The sequence below is a fragment of the Rhinoderma darwinii genome, chromosome 7 (assembly GCF_050947455.1).
Source record: "Rhinoderma darwinii isolate aRhiDar2 chromosome 7, aRhiDar2.hap1, whole genome shotgun sequence".
NCBI lineage: Eukaryota > Metazoa > Chordata > Amphibia > Anura > Rhinodermatidae > Rhinoderma > Rhinoderma darwinii.
The window spans coordinates 328,288-352,252 of record NC_134693.1 but is presented as its reverse complement, the minus strand read 5'-3'; the positions used below and the strand labels follow the sequence as shown (position 1 = coordinate 352,252).

Below are 23,965 nucleotides of genomic sequence, written 5' to 3'. Positions count from 1 at the left end.
TATATACTGTACATTGTATACTAGCACCACACCATATATACCATACATTGTATACTAGCACCACACCATACATACTGTACATTGTATACTAGCACCATATATACTGTACATTGTATACTATCACCATATATACTGTACATTGTATATGATCACCACACCATATATACCATACATTGTATACTAGCACCATATATACTGTACATTGTATACTAGCACCACACCATATATACCATACATTGTATACTATCACCACACCATATATACTGTACATTGTATACTATCACCACACCATATATAATGTACATTGTATACTAGCACCACACCATATATACTGTACATTGTATACTATCACCATATATACTGTACATTGTATACTAGCACCACACCATATATACTGTACATTGTATACTAGCACCACACCATATATACTGTACATTGTATACTAGCACCACACCATATATACTGTACATTGTATACTAGCACCACACCATATATACTGTACATTGTATACTAGCACCACACCATATATACTGTACATTGTATACTAGCACCACACCATATATACTGTACATTGTATACTAGCACCATATATACTGTACATTGTATACTAGCACCATATATACTGTACAATGTATACTATCACCACACCATATATACTGTACATTGTATACTAGCACCACATGATATATACTGTACATTGTATACTATCACCACACCATATATACTGTACAATGTATACTATCACCACACCATATATACCATACATTGTATACGAGCACCACATGATATATACTGAATACTACCACCACCACACCGTATATATTGTACAAATCTAAAATTGTCCATACGGTTGAAAAACATCTAGATTTTATTTTTGGTCTTGCCCTCCCTTCTACAGTCATAATTCTGCTGCTACTCCCTGTTTTATAGTCCAGACACAACCACACAATTCCTGCAGGTTCCAGAGGTGACTGGGCTGCGGTATCGGCTGACGTGGTTTTGTAGACGACTTCGCGGTTTCTCCCTAATGTACCTCCTGAGCGCTGTACATAGAAGCCAGAAACAAGCGCAAATCATTTGATTCAGAAGACCGAGGCTTTATGGCTCTAGATGTCGTCGTGCTTGTGAGGAGGAACAACACTCTGCTACTCGGTGCAGGAGCCGGGTGGACAATGGGCAGCACATTAGTGGGTCCAGCAGAACGGACTGGAACCAGAAATATATTCACGTGTCAAAGAAGCCGAATGTCCTGCTGCCACCGCGTGCAATTAGACTGACGTACCGACAGCCCCCTGGATACCAGCGCAATTACCGTATTCTGGAAGGATTGACACCACGGGAAGAAACCCTTCTCCACCAGCAGGCAATGCCAACGTGTACATTGACCCAGCATATCCAGTCCACGGGGCGCTATCCAGCACGTGCTGCTCTGATCGCCCCTCCATGGACGGCTCTTGTTTACAGTATGGGGCACGTTCAGGCCGGTTTACTACAATGAGGAGTTCCTGGAATATCAGGAGCAATTATTATCTGAATGGATCCAGGAAGGGTCAGATCTTCACGTAATTTGCCTAAGAAATCTATAGATTACGTCTTTATAAAGAGCCAAAAAAATGAAATGGTTTCCTGACATTGAAGTGAAATGACAACAATCGACTTTGGTGCTCCGAGACCTCCACAGAATCCAGGCAATGATAGCGGGTGGGAAGCTGGAGGTCTTCTCTCCACGTCCCGGGCCTGGGCTGGTCCTTTCTGGTGCCTTCACCTGTTACCTGTGCTCGGGGGTCACTCACTCTCCACACTAGGAAGTTCTACATTTGAATTACTGCTTTTTCTTTGGTGCTCGGCCTCCGCAGAAGACTTGCTATAATCCATGTCATATAGGAGGCCAGACACAATTATTACTCCTCAAAGTCTGGGATAAATCCTGGAGCCAGGCAGACAATGGACCTGGAAATTTGCAGCTAGTGCCAAACTGTTCCCTTTTTTGTCAATGTACGGGAGGTCTTACTGCTCGGACTCCAGGAAAACCAAAATGGCTCCTAAATTTTACAGTCATTTCGTCTTTCCTGCAGTGAATGACTTCCATGATATGAAGCCTAAAATAAAGAAAAGAGAGATGATGATGATGATTGGCGCCATTGTGGAAAACATTGAAATGATTCATTATGGTTTTATCCGCACCAGGATCGGGCAGGTTCTGGGGTTTGTCCAAAGTCAGTGGCAGATTCTCTCCGTCATTTCTCTCTATGAAAACAGGAGAAAAGACCTTCGTAAAGAATTACTCAGTTTAAAGGATCACACAATACATATCAAAGAACACAATAACCACATAAACCACGGTGCAGAATCATGACTACAGAAGAGAACACAATACCAAGTATACAGCAGAATCATGACTACAGAAGAGAACACAATACCAAGTATACAGCAGTGCAGAATCATGACTACAGAAGAGAACACAATACCAAGTATACAGCAGAATCATGACTACAGAAGAGAACACAATACCAAGTATACAGCAGTGCAGAATCATGACTACAGAAGAGAACACAATACCAAGTATACAGCAGTGCAGAATCATGACTACAGAAGAGAACACAATACCAAGTATACAGCAGAATCATGACTACAGAAGAGAACACAATACCAAGTATACAGCAGAATCATGACTACAGAAGAGAACACAATACCAAATAAACAGCAGAATCATGACTACAGAAGAGAACACAATACCAAGTATACAGCAGAATCATGACTACAGAAGAGAACACAATACCAAGTATACAGCAGAATCATGACTACAGAAGAGAACACAATACCAAGTATACAGCAGAATCATGACTATAGAAGAGAACACAATACCAAGTATACAGCAGAATCATGACTACAGAAGAGAACACAATACCAAGTATACAGCAGAATCATGACTACAGAAGAGAACACAATACCAAGTATACAGCAGTGCAGAATCATGACTACAGAAGAGAACACAATACCAAGTATACAGCAGAATCATGACTATAGAAGAGAACACAATACCAAGTATACAGCAGAATCATGACTACAGAAGAGAACACAATACCAAGTATACAGCAGAATCATGACTACAGAAGAGAACAGAATACCAAGTATACAGCAGTGCAGAATCATGACTACAGAAGAAGAGAACACAATACCAAGTATACAGCAGAATCATGACTACAGAAGAGAACACAATACCAAGTATACAGCAGTGCAGAATCATGACTACAGAAGAGAACACAATACCAAGTATACAGCAGAATCATGACTACAGAAGAGAACACAATACCAAATAAACAGCAGAATCATGACTACAGAAGAGAACACAATACCAAGTATACAGCAGAATCATGACTACAGAAGAGAACACAATACCAAATAAACAGCAGAATCATGACTACAGAAGAGAACACAATACCAAATAAACAGCAGAATCATGACTACAGAAGAGAACACAATACCAAGTATACAGCAGTGCAGAATCATGACTACAGAAGAGAACACAATACCAAGTATACAGCAGAATCATGACTACAGAAGAGAACACAATACCAAATAAACAGCAGAATCATGACTACAGAAGAGAACACAATACCAAGTATACAGCAGAATCATGACTACAGAAGAGAACACAATACCAAATAAACAGCAGAATCATGACTACAGAAGAGAACACAATACCAAGTATACAGCAGAATCATGACTACAGAAGAGAACACAATACCAAGTATACAGCAGAATCATGACTACAGAAGAGAACACAATACCAAGTATACAGCAGTGCAGAATCATGACTACAGAAGAAGAAAACACAATACCAAGTATACAGCAGAATCATGACTACAGAAGAAGAGAACACAATACCAAGTATACAGCAGTGCAGAATCATGACTACAGAAGAGAACACAATACCAAATATACAGCAGAATCATGACTACAGAAGAGAACACAATACCAAGTATACAGCAGAATCATGACTACAGAAGAGAACACAATACCAAGTATACAGCAGTGCAGAATCATGACTACAGAAGAGAACACAATACCAAGTATACAGCAGAATCATGACTACAGAAGAGAACACAATACCATATATACAGCAGTGCAGAATCATGACTACAGAAGAGAACACAATACCAAGTATACACCAGTGCAGAATCATGACTACAGAAGAGAACACAATACCAAGTATACAGCAGTGCAGAATCATGACTACAGAAGAAAACAATACCAAGTATACAGCAGAATCATGACTACAGAAGAGAACACAATACCAAGTATACAGCAGTGCAGAATCATGACTACAGAAGAGAACACAATACCAAGTATACAGCAGAATCATGACTACAGAAGAGAACACAATACCATATATACAGCAGTGCAGAATCATGACTACAGAAGAGAACACAATACCAAGTATACACCAGTGCAGAATCATGACTACAGAAGAGAACACAATACCAAGTATACAGCAGTGCAGAATCATGACTACAGAAGAGAACACAATACCAAGTATACAGCAGAATCATGACTACAGAAGAGAACAGAATACCACATACACAGCAGAATCATGACTACAGAAGAGAACACAATACCAAGTATACAGCAGAATCATGACTACAGAAGAGAACACAATACCATATATACAGCAGTGCAGAATCATGACTACAGAAGAGAACACAATACCAAGTATACAGCAGTGCAGAATCATGACTACAGAAGAAAACACAATACCACATACACAGCAGTGCAGAATCATGACTACAGAAGAAGAGAACACAATACCAGATATACAGCGGTGCAGAATCATGACTACAGAAGAAGAGAACACAATACCAAGTATACAGCGGTGCAGAATCATGACTACAGAAGAGAACACAATACCAAGTATACAGCAGAATCATGACTACAGAAGAGAACACAATACCAAGTATACAGCAGTGCAGAATCATGACTACAGAAGAGAACACAATACCAGATATACAGCGGTGCAGAATCATGACTACAGAAGAGAACACAATACCAAGTATACAGCAGAATCATGACTACAGAAGAGAACACAATACCAAGTATACAGCAGTGCAGAATCATGACTACAGAAGAGAACACAATACCATATATACAGCGGTGCAGAATCATGACTACAGAAGAGAACACAATACCAAGTATACAGCAGAATCATGACTACAGAAGAGAACACAATACCAAGTATACAGCAGTGCAGAATCATGACTACAGAAGAGAACACAATACCAAGTATACAGCAGAATCATGACTACAGAAGAGAACACAATACCAAATATACAGCAGAATCATGACTACAGAAGAGAACACAATACCAAGTATACAGCAGTGCAGAATCATGACTACAGAAGAAAACACAATACCACATACACAGCAGTGCAGAATCATGACTACAGAAGAAGAGAACACAATACCAGATATACAGCGGTGCAGAATCATGACTACAGAAGAAGAGAACACAATACCAGATATACAGCGGTGCAGAATCATGACTACAGAAGAAAACATAATACCAAATATACAGCAGTGCAGAATCATGACTACAGAAGAGAACACAATACCAAGTATACAGCAGTGCAGAATCATGACTATAGAAGAAAACATAATACCAAATATACAGTAGTGCAGAATCATGACTACAGAAGAGAACACAATACCAAGTATACAGCAGTGCAGAATCATGACTACAGAAGAGAACACAATACCAAGTATACAGCAGTGCAGAATCATGACTACAGAAGAAGAAAACACAATACCAAGTTTACAGCAGTGCAGAATCATGACTACAGAAGAAAACACAATACCACATACACAGCAGTGCAGAATCATGACTACAGAAGAAGAAAACACAATACCAGATATACAGCGGTGCAGAATCATGACTACAGAAGAAAACACAATACCACATACACAGCAGTGCAGAATCATGACTATAGAATAAAACATAATACCAAATATACAGCAGTGCAGAATCATGACTACAGAAGAGAACACAATACCAAGTATACAGCAGTGCAGAATCATGACTACAGAAGAAGAAAACACAATACCAAGTATACAGCAGCGCAGAATCATGACTACAGAAGAGAACACAATACCACATACACAGCAGTGCAGAATCATGACTACAGAAGAAAACACAATACCAAGAATACAGCAGTGCAGAATCATGACTACAGAAGAGAACACAATACCAAGTATACAGCAGAATTATGACTACAGAAGAGAACACAATACCAAGTATACAGCAGAATCATGACTACAGAAGAGAACACAATACCAAGTATACAGCAGTGCAGAATCATGACTATAGAAGAGAACACAATACCAAGTATACAGCAGTGCAGAATCATGACTACAGAAGAAAACACAATACCAAGTATACAGCAGTGCAGAATCATGACTACAGAAGAGAACACAATACCATATATACAGCAGTGCAGAATCATGACTACAGAAGAAAACACAATACCAAGTATACAGCAGTGCAGAATCATGACTACAGAAGAAGAAAACACAATACCAAGTATACAGCAGTGCAGAATCATGACTACAGAAGAAGAGAACACAATACCAAGTATACAGCAGTGCAGAATCATGACTACAGAAGAGAACACAATACCAAGTATACAGCAGTGCAGAATCATGACTACAGAAGAGAACACAATACCAAGTATACAGCAGTGCAGAATCATGACTATAGAAGAGAACACAATACCAAGTATACAGCAATGCAGAATCATGACTACAGAAGAGAACACAATACCAGATATACAGCAGTGCAGAATCATGACTACAGAAGAAGAAAACACAATACCACATACACAGCAGTGCAGAATCATGACTATAGAAGAAGAGAACACAATACCAGATATACAGCGGTGCAGAATCATGACTACAGAAGAGAACTCAATACCAAGTATACAGCAGTGCAGAATCATGACTATAGAGTAAGAAGAGAACACAATACCACATACACAGCAGTGCAGAATCATGACTATAGAGTAAGAAGAGAACACAATACCAAGTATACAGCAGTGCAGAATCATGACTACAGAAGAGAACACAATACCAAGTATACAGCAGTGCAGAATCATGACTACAGAAGAAAACACAATACCAAGTATACAGCAGTGCAGAATCATGACTACAGAAGAGAACACAATACCAAGTATACAGCAGTGCAGAATCATGACTATAGAAGAGAACACAATACCAAGTATACAGCAGAATCATGACTACAGAAGAGAACACAATACCAAGTATACAGCAGTGCAGAATCATGACTACAGAAGATAACACAATACCAAGTATACAGCAGAATCATGACTACAGAAGAGAACACAATACCAAATATACAGCAGTGCAGAATCATGACTATAGAAGAGAACACAATACCAAGTATACAGCAGAATCATGACTACAGAAGAAAACAATACCAAGTATACAGCAGTGCAGAATCATGACTATAGAAGAAGAAAACACAATACCAAGTATACAGCAGTGCAGAATCATGACTACAGAAGAAGAGAACACAATACCAAGTATACAGCAGTGCAGAATCATGACTACAGAAGATAACACAATACCAAGTATACAGCAGAATCATGACTACAGAAGAGAACACAATACCAAGTATACAGCAGTGCAGAATCATGACTACAGAAGATAACACAATACCAAGTATACAGCAGAATCATGACTACAGAAGAGAACACAATACCAAGTATACACCAGTGCAGAATCATGACTACAGAAGAGAACACAATACCAAATAAACAGCAGAATCATGACTACAGAAGAGAACACAATACCAAGTATACAGCAGTGCAGAATCATGATTACAATAAAGGGGTGTATAACATTGTCTACGGGGTGTGTATAACACTGTTTACAGGGGAGCCTGTAAGGGATAGGGGAGACGTGCGACAGGGGGGACGTGCGACAGGAGAAATCTGCGACAGGAGGGATGTGCGTCAGGGGGGACGTGCGACATGGTGGACGTGCGACAGGGGGAACGTGCGACATGGTGGACGTGCGACAGGGGGGACGTGCGACATGGTGGACGTGCGACAGGGGGGACGTGCGTCAGGGGGGACGTGCGCCAGGGGGGACGTGCGACAGGGGAGACGTGCGACAGGGGGGAGGTGCGACAGGGGGGACGTGCGATAGGGGGGACGTGCGACATGGTGGACGTGCGACAGGGGGGACGTGCGACAGGGGGAACGTGCGACATGGTGGACGTGCGACAGGGGAGACGTGCGACAGGGGGGACGTGCGACAGGGGGGACGTGCGACAGGGGGGACGTGCGATAGGGGGGACGTGCGTCAGGGGGGACGTGCGACAGGGGGGACGTGCGACAGGGGGGACGTGCGATAGGGGGGACGTGCGTCATGGTGGACGTGCGACAGGGGGACGTGCGACAGGGGGGACGTGCGACATGGTGGACGTGCGACAGGGGGGGACGTGCGACATGGTGGACGTGCGACAGGGGGGACGTGCGACAGGGGGGACGTGCAACGGGGGACGTGCGACATGGTGGACGTGCGACAGGGGGGACGTGCGACAGGGGGGACGTGCGACAGGGGAGACGTGTGACAGGGGGGACGTGCGACATGGTGGACGTGCGACAGGTGGGACGTGCGACAGGGGGGACGTGCGACAGGGGGGACGTGCGACAGGGGAGACGTGCGACATGGTGGACGTGCGACAGGGGGGACGTGCGACAGGGGGGACGTGCGACAGGGGGGACGTGCGACAGGGGAGACGTGCGACAGGGGGGACGTGCGTCGGGGGACGTGCGACAGGGAGGACGTGCGACAGGGGGGACGTGCGACAGGGGGGACGTGTGACAGGGTAGACGTGCGACAGGGGGGATGTGTGACAGGGTAGACGTGTGACAGGGGGGACGTGCGACAGGGGGGACGTGCGACAGGGGGGACGTGCGACAGGGGGGACGTGCGACAGGGTAGACGTGTGACAGGGGGGACGTGCGACAGGGGGGACGTGCGACAGGGGGGACGTGCGACAGGGGAGACGTGCGACAGGGGGGACGTGCGTCGGGGGACGTGCGACAGGGGGGACGTGCGACAGGGGGGACGTGCGACAGGGGGGACGTGTGACAGGGGGGACGTGCGACAGGGGAGACGTGCGACAGGGGGGACGTGCGACAGGGGGGACGTGCGACAGGGGGGACGTGCGACAGGGGGGACGTGCGACAGGGTAGACGTGCGACAGGGGGGACGTGCGACAGGGGGCACGTGTGACAGGGGAGACGTGCGACAGGTGGGACGTGCGACAGGGGGGACGTGCGACAGGGGGGACGTGCGACAGGGGGGACGTGCGACAGGGGGGACGTGCGACAGGGGGGACGTGTGACAGGGTAGACGTGCGACAGGGGGGACGTGCGACAGGGTAGACGTGTGACAGGGGGGACGTGCGACGGTGGACGTGCGACAGGGGGGACGTGCGACAGGGGGGATGTGCGACAGGGGGGACGTGTGACAGGGGAGACGTGCGACAGGGGGGACGTGCGACAGGGGGGACGTGCGACAGGGGGGACGTGTGACAGGGTAGACATGCGACAGGGGGGACGTGCGACAGGGGGGACGTGCGACAGGGGGGACGTGCGACAGGGGGGACGTGCGACAGGGGGGACGTGTGACAGGGTAGACATGCGACAGGGGGGACGTGCGACAGGGGGGACGTGTGACAGGGTAGACGTGCGACAGGGGAGACGTGCGACAGGGGGGACGTGCGACAGGGGGGACGTGCGATAGGGGGGACGTGCGACATGGTGGACGTGCGATAGGGGGGACGTGCGACAGGGGGGACGTGCGACAGGGGGGACGTGCGACAGGGGGGACGTGCGACAGGAGGGACGTGCGATAAAGGGGACGTGCGACATGGTGGACGTGCGACAGGGGGACGTGCGACAGGGGGGACGTGCGACATGGTGGATGTGTGACAGGGGAGACGTGCGACAGGGGGGACGTGCGACGGGGGACGTGCGACAGGGGGGACGTGCGATAGGGGGGACGTGCGACATGGTGGACGTGCGACAGGGGGGACGTGCGACAGGGGGGACGTGCGACATGGTGGATGTGCGACAGGGGGGACGTGCGACATGGTGGACGTGCGACAGGGGGGACGTGCGACAGGGGGGACGTGCGACAGGGGGGACGTGCGACATGGTGGACGTGCGACAGGGGGGACGTGCGACAGGGGGGACGTGCGACAGGGGAGACGTGCGACAGGGGGGACGTGCGACATGGTGGACGTGCGACAGGTGGGACATGCGACAGGGGGAACGTACGACAGGGGGGACGTGCGACAGGGGAGACGTGCGACATGGTGGACGTGTGACAGGTGGGACGTGCGACAGGGGGGACGTGCGACATGGGGGACGTGCGACAGGGGAGACGTGCGACATGGTGGACGTGCGACAGGGGGGACGTGCGATAGGGGGGACGTGCGACAGGAGAGACGTGCGACAGTGGGGACGTGCGACAAGGGGGACGTCTGACAGGGGGGACGTGCGATAGGGGGGACGTGCGACATGGTGGACGTGCGACAGGGGGGACGTGCGACAGGGGGGACGTGCGACATGGTGGATGTGCGACAGGGGGGACGTGCGACATGGTGGACGTGCGACAGGGGGGACGTGCGACAGGGGGGACGTGCGACAGGGGGGACGTGCGCCATGGTGGACGTGCGACAGGGGGGACGTGCGACAGGGGGGACGTGCGACAGGGGAGACGTGCGACAGGGGGGACGTGCGACATGGTGGACGTGCGACAGGTGGGACATGCGACAGGGGGAACGTACGACAGGGGGGACGTGCGACATGGGAGACGTGCGACATGGTGGACGTGCGACAGGTGGGACGTGCGACAGGGGGGACGTGCGACATGGGGGACGTGCGACAGGGGAGACGTGCGACATGGGGGGACGTGCGACAGGGGGGACGTGCGACAGGGGGGACGTGCGACAGGAGAGACGTGCGACAGTGGGGACGTGCGACAAGGGGGACGTGCGACAGGGGGGACGTGCGACAGTGGGGACGTGCGACAGGGTAGACGTGCGACAGGGGAGACGTGCGACAGGGTAGACGTGCGACAGGGGGGACGTGCGACAGGGGGGACGTGCGACAGGGGGGACGTGCGACAGGAGGGACGTGCGATAAAGGGGACGTGCGACATGGTGGACGTGCGACAGGGGGACGTGCGACAGGGGGGACGTGCGACATGGTGGATGTGTGACAGGGGAGACGTGCGACAGGGGGGACGTGCGACGGGGGACGTGCGACAGGGGGGACGTGCGATAGGGGGGACGTGCGACATGGTGGACGTGCGACAGGGGGGACGTGCGACAGGGGGGACGTGCGACATGGTGGATGTGCGACAGGGGGGACGTGCGACATGGTGGACGTGCGACAGGGGGGACGTGCGACAGGGGGGACGTGCGACAGGGGGGACGTGCGACATGGTGGACGTGCGACAGGGGGGACGTGCGACAGGGGGGACGTGCGACAGGGGAGACGTGCGACAGGGGGGACGTGCGACATGGTGGACGTGCGACAGGTGGGACATGCGACAGGGGGAACGTACGACAGGGGGGACGTGCGACAGGGGAGACGTGCGACATGGTGGACGTGTGACAGGTGGGACGTGCGACAGGGGGGACGTGCGACATGGGGGACGTGCGACAGGGGAGACGTGCGACATGGTGGACGTGCGACAGGGGGGACGTGCGATAGGGGGGACGTGCGACAGGAGAGACGTGCGACAGTGGGGACGTGCGACAAGGGGGACGTCTGACAGGGGGGACGTGCGATAGGGGGGACGTGCGACATGGTGGACGTGCGACAGGGGGGACGTGCGACAGGGGGGACGTGCGACATGGTGGATGTGCGACAGGGGGGACGTGCGACATGGTGGACGTGCGACAGGGGGGACCTGCGACAGGGGGGACGTGCGACAGGGGGGACGTGCGCCATGGTGGACGTGCGACAGGGGGGACGTGCGACAGGGGGGACGTGCGACAGGGGAGACGTGCGACAGGGGGGACGTGCGACATGGTGGACGTGCGACAGGTGGGACTTGCGACAGGGGGAACGTACGACAGGGGGGACGTGCGACATGGGAGACGTGCGACATGGTGGACGTGCGACAGGTGGGACGTGCGACAGGGGGGACGTGCGACATGGGGGACGTGCGACAGGGGAGACGTGCGACATGGTGGACGTGCGACAGGGGGGACGTGCGATAGGGGGGACGTGCGACAGGAGAGACGTGCGACAGTGGGGACGTGCGACAAGGGGGACGTGCGACAGGGGGGACGTGCGACAGTGGGGACGTGCGACAGGGTAGACGTGCGACAGGGGAGACGTGCGACAGGGTAGACGTGCGACAGGGGGGACGTGCGACAGGGGGGACGTGCGACAGGGGAGACGTGCGACAGGGGGGACGTGCGACAGGGGAGACGTGTGATAGCTGCATCCACACCTGAGACAGTTTGTATTTTTTTCCTGTCCCACATAAAATAGTACGAGACATTGAGTCAAGTTTTAGTTCCCAATTGTGAGAGCCACTTTTTTCTTTTGACCTGTGTATAGAAGAACGTGCCGCTTTGTGACATATCTAATATTGTCGATCACGGCATTGTATCCAATCTTAAAATTTGGCTTCAAAATAGACTGTGCGTCTTTACGTAGTAAATCTTGTTGTTTGACATCATAGAGACATCACGACATTGGTGAGACGACATCGATCTGTGGGGAGAAGGAACTACCACTCTTTAGAGAATATAGAGGAAGGGAGGAAACCTCCAGCTCACCGGTTCTGCGCCTCCAGAAGTATCGCTCGGATCCCCGCGACGGCCCGCGGTGTATGTTGCAAGAAAAAAGGAAAGGATGATCCAGCGCTGATAGTAGTTTAAAAGGGAAAGACGATTCCCATGTTTATTGGAGAAATCATTAAAATTGGAAAGGAGACGCAGTCTCAAGGCAGGAGCAATCAGGGTATGTACCCAAGCCTACGCGTTTCGAACGCAGACTGCGTTCTTAATCATGGCAAAATAAGTACTTCTTTTGCCTTGAGGCTGCGTCTCCTTTCCAATTTTAATGATTTCTCCAATAAACATGGGAATCGTCTTTCCCTTTTAAACTACTATCAGCGCTGGATCATCCTTTCCTTTACTCTTTAGAGAATCTTTGGCGCCTCTTGAAGACCCTCTGGGCTTCGCCCATGCAATTAGACCAGCTATGGAAGATGGTTACCGGTTCAGGGATAAAGTTGGAAGGATGCAAAGTAAAAGGCAAATAGAAAAAACAGGATGTGTAGAGATGGAGGGTTTTGTGGGGTAACAGACAATCCGACAGATAGAGAGTCACAGTGTGACAGATAGAGCAGGTGACTGGACACACGTGTGGTGTATGCGGCTGGCAGATGACTGGACACACGTGTGGTGTATGCGGCTGGCAGATGACTGGACACACGTGTGGTGTATGCGGCTGGCAGATGACTGGACACACGTGTGGTGTATGCGGCTGGCAGATGACTGGACACACGTGTGGTGTATGCGGCTGGCAGATGACTGGACACACGTGTGGTGTATGTGGCTGGCAGATGACTGGACACACGTGTGGTGTATGCGGCTGGCAGATCACTGGACACACGTGTGGTGTATTCGGCTGGCAGATGACTGGACACACGTGTGGTGTATGCGGCTGGCAGGTGACTGGACACACGTGTGGTGTATGCGGCTGGCAGATGACTGGACACACGTGTGGTGTATGCGGCTGGCAGATGACTGGACACACGTGTGGTGTATGTGGCTGGCAGATGACTGGACACACGTGTGGTGTATGCGGCTGGCAGATCACTGGACACACGTGTGGTGTATTCGGCTGGCAGATGACTGGACACACGTGTGGTGTATGCGGCTGGCAGATGACTGGACACACGTGTGGTGTATGCGGCTGGCAGATGACTGGACACACGTGTGGTGTATGCGGCTGGCAGATCACTGGACACACGTGTGGTGTATTCGGCTGGCAGATCACTGGACACACGTGTGGTGTATTCGGCTGGCAGATCACTGGACACACGTGTGGTGTATGCGGCTGGCAGGTGACTGGACACACGTGTGGTGTATGCGGCTGGCAGATGACTGGACACACGTGTGGTGTATGCGGCTGGCAGATGACTGGACACACGTGTGGTGTATGCGGCTGGCAGATGACTGGACACACGTGTGATGTATGCGGCTGGCAGATGACTGGACACACGTGTGGTGTATGCGGCTGGCAGATGACTGGACACACGTGTGGTGTATGCGGCTGGCAGATGACTGGACACACGTGTGGTGTATGCGGCTGGCAGATGACTGGACACACGTGTGGTGTATGCGGCTGGCAGATGACTGGACACACGTGTGGTGTATGCGGCTGGCAGATGACTGGACACACGTGTGGTGTATGCGGCTGGCAGATGACTGGACACACGTGTGGTGTATGTGGCTGGCAGATGACTGGACACACGTGTGGTGTATGCGGCTGGCAGATCACTGGACACACGTGTGGTGTATTCGGCTGGCAGATGACTGGACACACGTGTGGTGTATGCGGCTGGCAGGTGACTGGACACACGTGTGGTGTATGCGGCTGGCAGATGACTGGACACACGTGTGGTGTATGCGGCTGGCAGATCACTGGACACACGTGTGGTGTATTCGGCTGGCAGATGACTGGACACAGGTGTGGTGTATGCGGCTGGCAGATGACTGGACACACGTGTGGTGTATGCGGCTGGCAGGTGACTGGACACACGTGTGGTGTATGCGGCTGGCAGATCACTGGACACACGTGTGGTGTATTCGGCTGGCAGATCACTGGACACACGTGTGGTGTATTCGGCTGGCAGATCACTGGACACACGTGTGGTGTATGCGGCTGGCAGGTGACTGGACACACGTGTGGTGTATGCGGCTGGCAGATGACTGGACACACGTGTGGTGTATGCGGCTGGCAGATGACTGGACACACGTGTGGTGTATGCGGCTGGCAGATGACTGGACACACGTGTGATGTATGCGGCTGGCAGATGACTGGACACACGTGTGGTGTATGCGGCTGGCAGATGACTGGACACACGTGTGGTGTATGCGGCTGGCAGATGACTGGACACACGTGTGGTGTATGCGGCTGGCAGATGACTGGACACACGTGTGGTGTATGCGGCTGGCAGATGACTGGACACACGTGTGGTGTATGCGGCTGGCAGATGACTGGACACACGTGTGGTGTATGCGGCTGGCAGATGACTGGACACACGTGTGGTGTATGTGGCTGGCAGATGACTGGACACACGTGTGGTGTATGCGGCTGGCAGATCACTGGACACACGTGTGGTGTATTCGGCTGGCAGATGACTGGACACACGTGTGGTGTATGCGGCTGGCAGGTGACTGGACACACGTGTGGTGTATGCGGCTGGCAGATGACTGGACACACGTGTGGTGTATGCGGCTGGCAGATCACTGGACACACGTGTGGTGTATTCGGCTGGCAGATGACTGGACACAGGTGTGGTGTATGCGGCTGGCAGATGACTGGACACACGTGTGGTGTATGCGGCTGGCAGGTGACTGGACACACGTGTGGTGTATGCGGCTGCTCACGTGTCATTGTCCTGTTTACTTTCTAGTCATGGGTCCAGATTAAGTGGGTTGTGAACACAAAAACGCTGCCCTAGAAAATAGATAAAAAAAGATTCACCTTTTCACCTGCATGTAATGAAATGGGATCTCCTCCCGGCCCCCGTGCCGTTGTCAGGAGGTTTTTTTCACTAGCGTGTCCCAGAGTTTCGTTTTCTCCAGGTGACTGTTCTGTGTCTAAACACTGAGTAAGAAGCGATGTCTCCCTCATACAAGCAGGAGATGTCAGCACAACTAAGGCGGCTATAGACTCACCCAGCTCCCTCCAGGCGTGTGCAGCTTTTATATCGCAGTGATCTGGCATTGTACAATGTGGCTACATACAGGTAGGTCCAGAATTATTTGGACAGTGACACAAGTTTTGGCATTTTAGCCGTTTACCAGAACATATTAAATATCCAGTTATATAATCTCGGCTTAAAGTGCAGACTCTGAGCTCTAATTTGAGGGTCTTCACATCCTAATTTGAGGAGGGGTTTAGGAATTGCTGCCTCTTTTCCAAGGGACCAAAGGTGATTGGCCAATTATCTCACAAGCTATGAATGGGCTGCATGGGCTATTCCCTCGTTAATCCATCATCTATTCAGCAAGTAAAAGGTCTGATTCCAGGTGCGGCATTTGCATTTGGAAGCTGTTGCTGTGAACCCACAACATGAAGTCAGAGGAGCTCTCAATGCAAGTGACACCGACCATCGTCAGGCTGAAAAACATGAAGAAATCCATCAGAGAGAAGCACAAATGTCAGGAGTGGCCAAATCAACAGTCTGGTACATTCATGAAAAAAAAAAGAGCGCACTGGTGATCTCGTGACCTCCAAAAGGCCTGGACGTCCACGGAAGACAACAGTGGTGGATGATCGCAGAATCCTTTCCATGGTGAAGAAGAACCCTTCACAACATCTACCCAAGTGACGAACACTCTCCTGGAAGTAGGTGGTTCAGTATCTAAGTCTCCAATAAAGAGAAGACTTCATGAGAGCAAATACAGAGGGTTCACCACAAGGTGCCAACAAATAATCAGCCACAAAAATAGAAAGACCGGATCAGACTTTACTAAACATGTAAAGAAGCGAAACTAAGATCAACCTGGACCAGAATGATGGGAGAAGAAAGTTGGGAGAAAGCTGGGAACGGCTCATGACCCGAAGCCACCACATCCTCTGTAACACATGGTGGGGGCAGTGTGATGGCATCGTGGAGGTGGTGTGATGGCATGGTGGGGGCAGTGTGATTGCATGGTGGGGCAGTGTGATGACATGCTGGGGGCGGTGTGATGGCATGGTGGAGGCAGTGTGATGGCATGGTGGTGGCAGTGTGATGGCATGGTGGGGGTGGTGTGATGGCATGGTGGAGGTGGTGTGATGGCATGGTGTGGGCGGTGTGATTGCATGGTGGGGGCAGTGTGATTGCATGGTGGGGGCAGTGTGATGGCATGGTGGGGGCAGTGTGATGGCATGCTGGGGGCGGTGTGATGGCATGATGGAGGCGGTGTGATGGCATGGTGGTGGCGGTGTGATGGCATGGTGGAGGCAGTGTGATGGCATGGTGGAGGCGGTGTGATGGCAAGGTGGAGGCGGTGTGATGGCACGGTGGGGGCGGTGTGATGGCATGGTGGGGGCAGTGTGATGGCACGGTGGGGGCAGTGTGATGGCATGGTGGGGGCAGTGTGATGGCACGGTGGGGGCAGTGTGATGGCACAATGGAGGCGGTGTGATGGCACGGTGGAGGCGGTATGATGGCATGGTGGGGGCAGTGTGATGGCATGGTGAAGGCGGTGTGATGGCATGGTGGTGGCGGTGTGATGGCATAGTGGAGGCAGTGTGATGACATGGTGGAGGCAGTGTGATGGCATGGTAGAGGCTGTGTGATGGCACGGTGGGGGCAGTGTGATGACATGGTGGAGGCAGTGTGATGGCATGGTGAAGGCGGTGTGATGGCATGGTGTGGGCGGTGTGATTGCATGGTGGGGCAGTGTGATGACATGGTGGGGGCAGTGTGATGGCATGGTGGGGGCAGTGTGATGGCATGCTGGGGGCGGTGTGATGGCATGATGGAGGCAGTGTGACGGCATGGTGGTGGCGGTGTGATGGCATGGTGGGGGTGGTGTGATGGCATGGTGGAGGTGGTGTGATGACATGGTGGGGGCAGTGTGATGGCATGGTGGAGGCAGTGTGATGGCATGGTGGGGCAGTGTGATGGCATGGTGGAGGCAGTGTGATGGCATGGTGGGGTCAGTGTGATGGCATGGTGGTGGCAGTGTGATGTCATGGTGGGGGTGGTGTGATGGCATGGTGGAGGTGGTGTGATGGCATGGTGTGGGCGGTGTGATTGCATGGTGGGGGCAGTGTGATGGCATGGTGGGGGCAGTGTGATGGCATGGTGGGGGCAGTGTGATGGCATGCTGGGGGCGGTGTGATGGCATGATGGAGGCGGTGTGATGGCATGGTGGTGGCGGTGTGATGGCATGGTGGAGGCAGTGTGATGGCATGGTGTGGGCGGTGTGATTGCATGGTGGGGCAGTGTGATGACATGGTGGGGGCAGTGTGATGGCATGGTGGGGGCAGTGTGATGGCATGCTGGGGGCGGTGTGATGGCATGATGGAGGCAGTGTGATGGCATGGTGGTGGCGGTGTGATGGCATGGTGGGGGTGGTGTGATGGCATGGTGGAGGTGGTGTGATGGCATGGTGGGTTAGTGTGAAGGCATGGTGGGGGCAGTGTGATGGCATGGTGGAGGCAGTGTGATGACATGGTGGGGCAGTGTGATGGCATGGTGGAGGCAGTGTGATGGCATGGTGGGGCAGTGTGATGGCATGGTGGAGGCATTGTGATGGCATGGTGGGGTCAGTGTGATGGCATGGTGGGGCAGTGTGATGGCATGGTGGGGCAGTGTGATGGCATGGTGGGGCAGTGTGATGGCATGGTGGGGCAGTGTGATGGCATGGTGGGGCAGTGTGATGGCATGGTGGAGGCAGTGTGATGGCATGGTGGGTTCAGTGTGATGGCATGGTGGAGGCAGTGTGATGGCATGGTGGAGGCATGGTAGAGGCAGTGTGATGGCATGGTAGAGGCAGTGTGATGACATGGTGGGGGCAGTGTGATGGCATGCTGGGGGCGGTGTGATGGCATGGTGGAGGCAGTGTGATGGCATGGTGGAGGCATGGTAGAGGCAGTGTGATGGCATGGTAGAGACAGTGTGATGACATGGTGGGGGCAGTGTGATGGCACGGTGAAGGCGGTGTGATGGCACGGTGGAGGCGGTGTGATGGCATGGTGTGGGCGGTGTGATTGCATGGTGGGGCAGTGTGATGACATGGTGGGGGCAGTGTGATGGCATGGTGGGGGCAGTGTGATGGCATGCTGGGGGCGGTGTGATGGCATGATGGAGGCAGTGTGATGGCATGGTGGTGGCGGTGTGATGGCATGGTGGGGGTGGTGTGATGGCATGGTGGAGGCGGTGTGATGGCATGGTGGAGGCAGTGTGATGGCACGGTGGGGGCAGTGTGATGGCACAATGGAGGCGGTGTGATGGCACGGTGGGGGCAGTGTGATGGCACAGTGGAGGCGGTGTGATGGCACGGTGGGGGCGGAGTGATGGCACGGTGGAGGCGGTGTGATGGCATGGTGGTGGCGGTGTGATGGCATAGTGGAGGCAGTGTGATGACATGGTGGAGGCAGTATGATGGCATGGTAGAGGCTGTGTGATGGCACGGTGGGGGCAGTGTGATGACACGGTGGAGGCAGTATGATGGCATGGTAGAGGCTGTGTGATGGCACGGTGGGGGCAGTGTGATGACATGGTGGAGGCAGTGTGATGACATGGTGGGTTAGTGTGAAGGCATGGTGGGGGCAGTGTAATGGCATGGTGGAGGCAGTGTGATGGCATGGTGGGGTCAGTGTGATGGCATGGTGAAGGCAGTGTGATGGCATGGTGGAGGAAGTGTGATGGCATGGTGGGGGCAGTGTGATGGCATGGTGGGGGCGGTGTGATGGCATGGTGGAGGCGGTGTGATGGTGTGGTGGGGGGCAGTGTGATGGCATGGTGGGGGTGGTGTGATGGTATGGGCATGCATGTCTGCCTGGCGCTGGGTCACTACATAGTTACATAGTTAGTACGGCTGAAAAAAGACACATGTCCATCAAGTTCAACTAAGGGACGGGAAAAGGGAAGGAGAAATTTCTACACACAGGAGCTGATACTTTTTTGTTCTAGGAAATTATCTAACCCTTTTTTTGCAGCATCTCCTGTCCCTGCTGTGACGGCTCCTGCGGTGTCTCCTGTCCCTGCTGTGACGGCTCCTGCGGTGTCTCCTGTCCCTGCTGTGACGGCTCCTGCGGTGTCTCCTGTCCCTGCTGTGACGGCTCCTGCGGTGTCTCCTGTCCCTGCTGTGACGGCTCCTGCGGTGTCTCCTGTCCCTGCTGTGACGGCTCTTGCGGTGACTACTGTCCCTGCTGTGACGGCTCCTGCGGTGGCTATTCCATAGATTCACAGTTCTCACGGTAAAGAAGCCTTGTCGCCTCTGCAGCTTGAACCTTTTTTTCTCCAGACGGAGGGAGCGCCCCCTTGTTTTTTGAGGGGGTTTTACATGGAACAGGATTTCACCATATTTTTTGTATGTGCCATTAATATATTTATATAAGTTAATCATGTCCCCCCTTAGTCGTCTTTTTTCAAGGCTAAATAGGTTTAATTCTTTCAATCTTTCCTCATAACTTAAATTCTCCATGCCCCTAATTAGCTTCGTTGCTCTTCTTTGTATTTTTTCCAACTCCAGGGCATCCTTTCTATGAACTGGAGCCCAGAACTGGACTGCATATTCTAGATGGGGCCTCACTAATGCTTTGTAAAGTGGCAATATTACATCCCTGTCCCGCGAGTCCAGGCCTCTCTAATACACGACAATATCCTGCTGGCCTTTGAAGCAGCTGATTGACACTGCATGCTGTTATTGAGTTTATGATTTACAAGTACACCCAGATCCTTCTCAACAAGTGAATCTGCCAGTGTAGCGCCCCCTAGGACATATGATGCTGCAGATTATTACCCCCAGTGTAGCTCCCCCTAGGACATATGATGCATGCAGGTTGTTGGTACCCAGATGCATAACTTTACATTTATCTACATTAAACTTCATCTGCCAAGTGGACGCCCAAACACTTAGTTTGTTTAAATCACAAACATCTTCCATAGTCTGAACTATATTACATAGCTTGGTGTCATCTGCAAAAATAGAAATCGTGCTATTAATCCCATCCTCTATATCATTAATAAATAAGTTGAATAATAGGGGTCCCAGCACTGAACCCTGGGGTACACCACTTATAACCGGTGACCATTCAGAGAAGGAATCATTGACCACAACTCTCTGGATACGGTCCTTGAGCCAATTCTCAATCCAATTACAAACTCTACTTTCTAAACCTATAGTCCTTAATTTACCCATTAGACGTCTATGGGGGACAGTGTCAAATGCCTTTGCAAAGTCCAAAAACACTAAATCCACAGCGGCCCCTCTGTCTAGACTTCTGCTCACCTCTCATATAAACACTATATCCACAGCGGCCCCTCTGTCTAGGCTTCTGCTCACCTCTTCACAAAAACAGATTAGGTTAGTTTGACAACTTCTGTCCTTAGTAAAACCGTGCTAGTGTTTATTGATGATGTGACTGGAGACAGAAGCAGCCGGGTGAATTCTGAAGTGTTCTGGGATTTACTTTCTGCTCAGATTCCAGCACATGCAGCAGGTGATTGGACGTTGCTTCACAGGACAGATGGACCATGAGCCAAAACATCCTGCGAAAGTCGCCCAGGAGTTTATAAGGAAAGAGGTGGAATATTCTGCAATGGCCGAGACACCAGATCTCACCCCGATCCAGCATCTCACCCCGATCCAGCATCTTACCCCGATCCAGCATCTCACCCCGAGCCAGCATTTCACCCTGATCCAGCATTTCACCCCGATCCAGCATTACACCCCGATCCAGCAATTCACCTGCTGAAGACAAAACTTAAGGCAGAAAAAGCCACAAACAAGCGACAAGTGAAGACGCTGCAGTAACGGCAAAGGAGGAAACCGGCGTGTGGTGATGTCCCGGGGTCCAGACTTCCGGCCGTCATTGCTGCACAGGATTCTACACAAAGTATTAAAAAAACATTTTATTTCTGGGAATGTCCATTTCTCCAATTACTTTTGAGCCCCTGGATTGAGGCGGTCGGTGTAGAAAAATGGCGGCAATTCCTAAACGTTTCACAGGAGATTTCTCTTCAACCCCAAGAATTAAACCTGAAAATCTAAACTTCAATTGTATCTCAGATGTTTTACATCAAATCCAATGTGGAGGCAGCAAAACCCGAACCATGGAGATTGTGTCACTGCCCAAATAATTCTGCACCTAACTGTATAACTACAGGGAGAGTGCCGTGGTCATAGGACAGTCCCCAGCCATTTTGGGGAGAGACCTCATTGACAGGTTCAGGTTGTTTTGAAGGCAATTTCGCAAAGATCTAATTATTGTGATTGTGAAAAGAGGGTTTCGACACAGAGCGTTTTTCTTTATAATTGTACAAACAAGAAAAATTCCACAGTACCGGACCACAAGTGGGTGCACACCTCAATAGGACCAGGTCCACGGTCCTCAATACTTGGCAATCGAAAAATAGACAGGGAGGCAGCACTTCCAAAAAGACACATTTATAATTGACCACAATCTGATGGACTCCCCCTTAACTATTGTCACGGTGTGTGGCTATGCGGACCCACTAGACCGTACCTCCATAGCGGGGAGGCAGCTGGCAAAACAACAGGAACCCCAGAAATACAAAGTTCCGCACAAGGGTACCTGGATAGTCCAGACAGTGGCCGCAGCTCTGGCACGGATGGAGGTGGGTGCAGCAGGTAACGCCAGATGTGGTGGATGATAGCAGGTGCCGCAGGTTGCGCCAGACGTGGTGAATCCCTCAGGATGTGGCAGATGATACAGGTGCCGTAGGTTGCACTAGACGTGGCAAATCCCTCTGTACGTGGCAAAGCAACAGCAGGTGAAGTAGACAGGACTCCAACTAGTAGGCACGGGATACACTAACGGGTAACAGGGCACGGGTAACAACTGAAATGGGAAACACTAGGGACCATTTGCAAGACAGACTTGGGAATAACTAACAACGCTCAGGCAAGGATCAGAGGGGCTGGGGCCTTCTTATAGACCAGGAAATCATGTGGTTGATAATGATGATTGTTTTACAGGTGCGCGCGCTGGCACTTTAAGAGCGGGCACGAGCGTGCGTGCGCACCCTACGGGACACAGCAGAATGGAGCGGGAGTGAGCACTGGCGTCTCCTAGGAAGGAGATGGGGACCAGCACTCACGTATACATGGCTGCGGGCGTCGGGAGGTAAGTAAACCCGACGGCCCGTGGCCATGGACGCTACAGTATCCCCCCTCTTATGCCCCCTCTTCTTGGGGCCAGAGTGAGAGAGGAATTTCTTAAGGAGAGCAGGAGCACTGAGGTTCTCCTCCGGCTCCCAGGACCTCTCCTTGGGGCCAAACCCTCTCCAGTCCACCAAATAGAAAGTCCTTCCTCCTACCCGCTTGCAGTCCAGGATTTCCCTCACCTCGAATATATCAGAAGAACCGCTGGGAGCAACTGTGGAACTAGAAGTCTTGCTGTAGCGGTTCAGGACCATTGGTTTCAGGAGGGACACATGAAAGGAGTTAGGGATTCTGAGGGTAGGAGGCAGCCGCAGCTTATAGGACACAGGGTTTATTTGTTGCAGAATCTCGAAAGGACCGAGAACCTGGGAGCAAACTTGTATGAAGGCACCCTCAAGCGAACGTTTCGAGAGGACAGCCAGACTTTAGTCCCCGGAAGATACTGAGGCGGCTCTCTTCTCTTTGTATCCGCTTTTCACTTCATGCGATCTACCGCCTGCAAAATAGAGGACCGGGTCTGTTGCCAGATTTGCAGAAAGTCCCCATATGCAGAGTCAGCAGCGGGTACCTGAGATGTGGTCGATACTGGGAGAGGGACTCTAGGATGTTGACTGTACACAATGTGAAACGGAGTGGAGGTGGTGGACTCACTTGTGTGGTTGTTGTATGAAAACTCGGCCCATGGAAGAAGCTGTACCCAGTTATCATGCTGTGAAGAGATGAAGTGGCGGAGATAATTATCCATGATCTGGTTGATCCTCTCCACTTTCC

At 51.5% G+C, this 23,965-nt stretch overlaps 1 protein-coding gene across 1 annotated transcript in view; it reads right to left on the bottom strand.

The window, feature by feature from the left end:
* Nucleotides 1–866: 866 nt before the first annotated feature.
* MOB3C (MOB kinase activator 3C) overlaps nt 867–23,965 on the bottom strand; it is a 63,733-nt gene continuing 40,634 nt past the window's right edge. Inside the window, exons 4-5 of the mRNA XM_075832049.1 lie at nt 2,185–2,247; nt 867–2,099 (exon numbers count right to left, since the gene is read on the bottom strand). Coding sequence (XP_075688164.1) covers nt 2,218–2,247 — 30 coding nt within the window. The 3' untranslated portion in view covers nt 867–2,099; nt 2,185–2,217. The remainder of the gene's footprint in view (nt 2,100–2,184; nt 2,248–23,965) is intronic.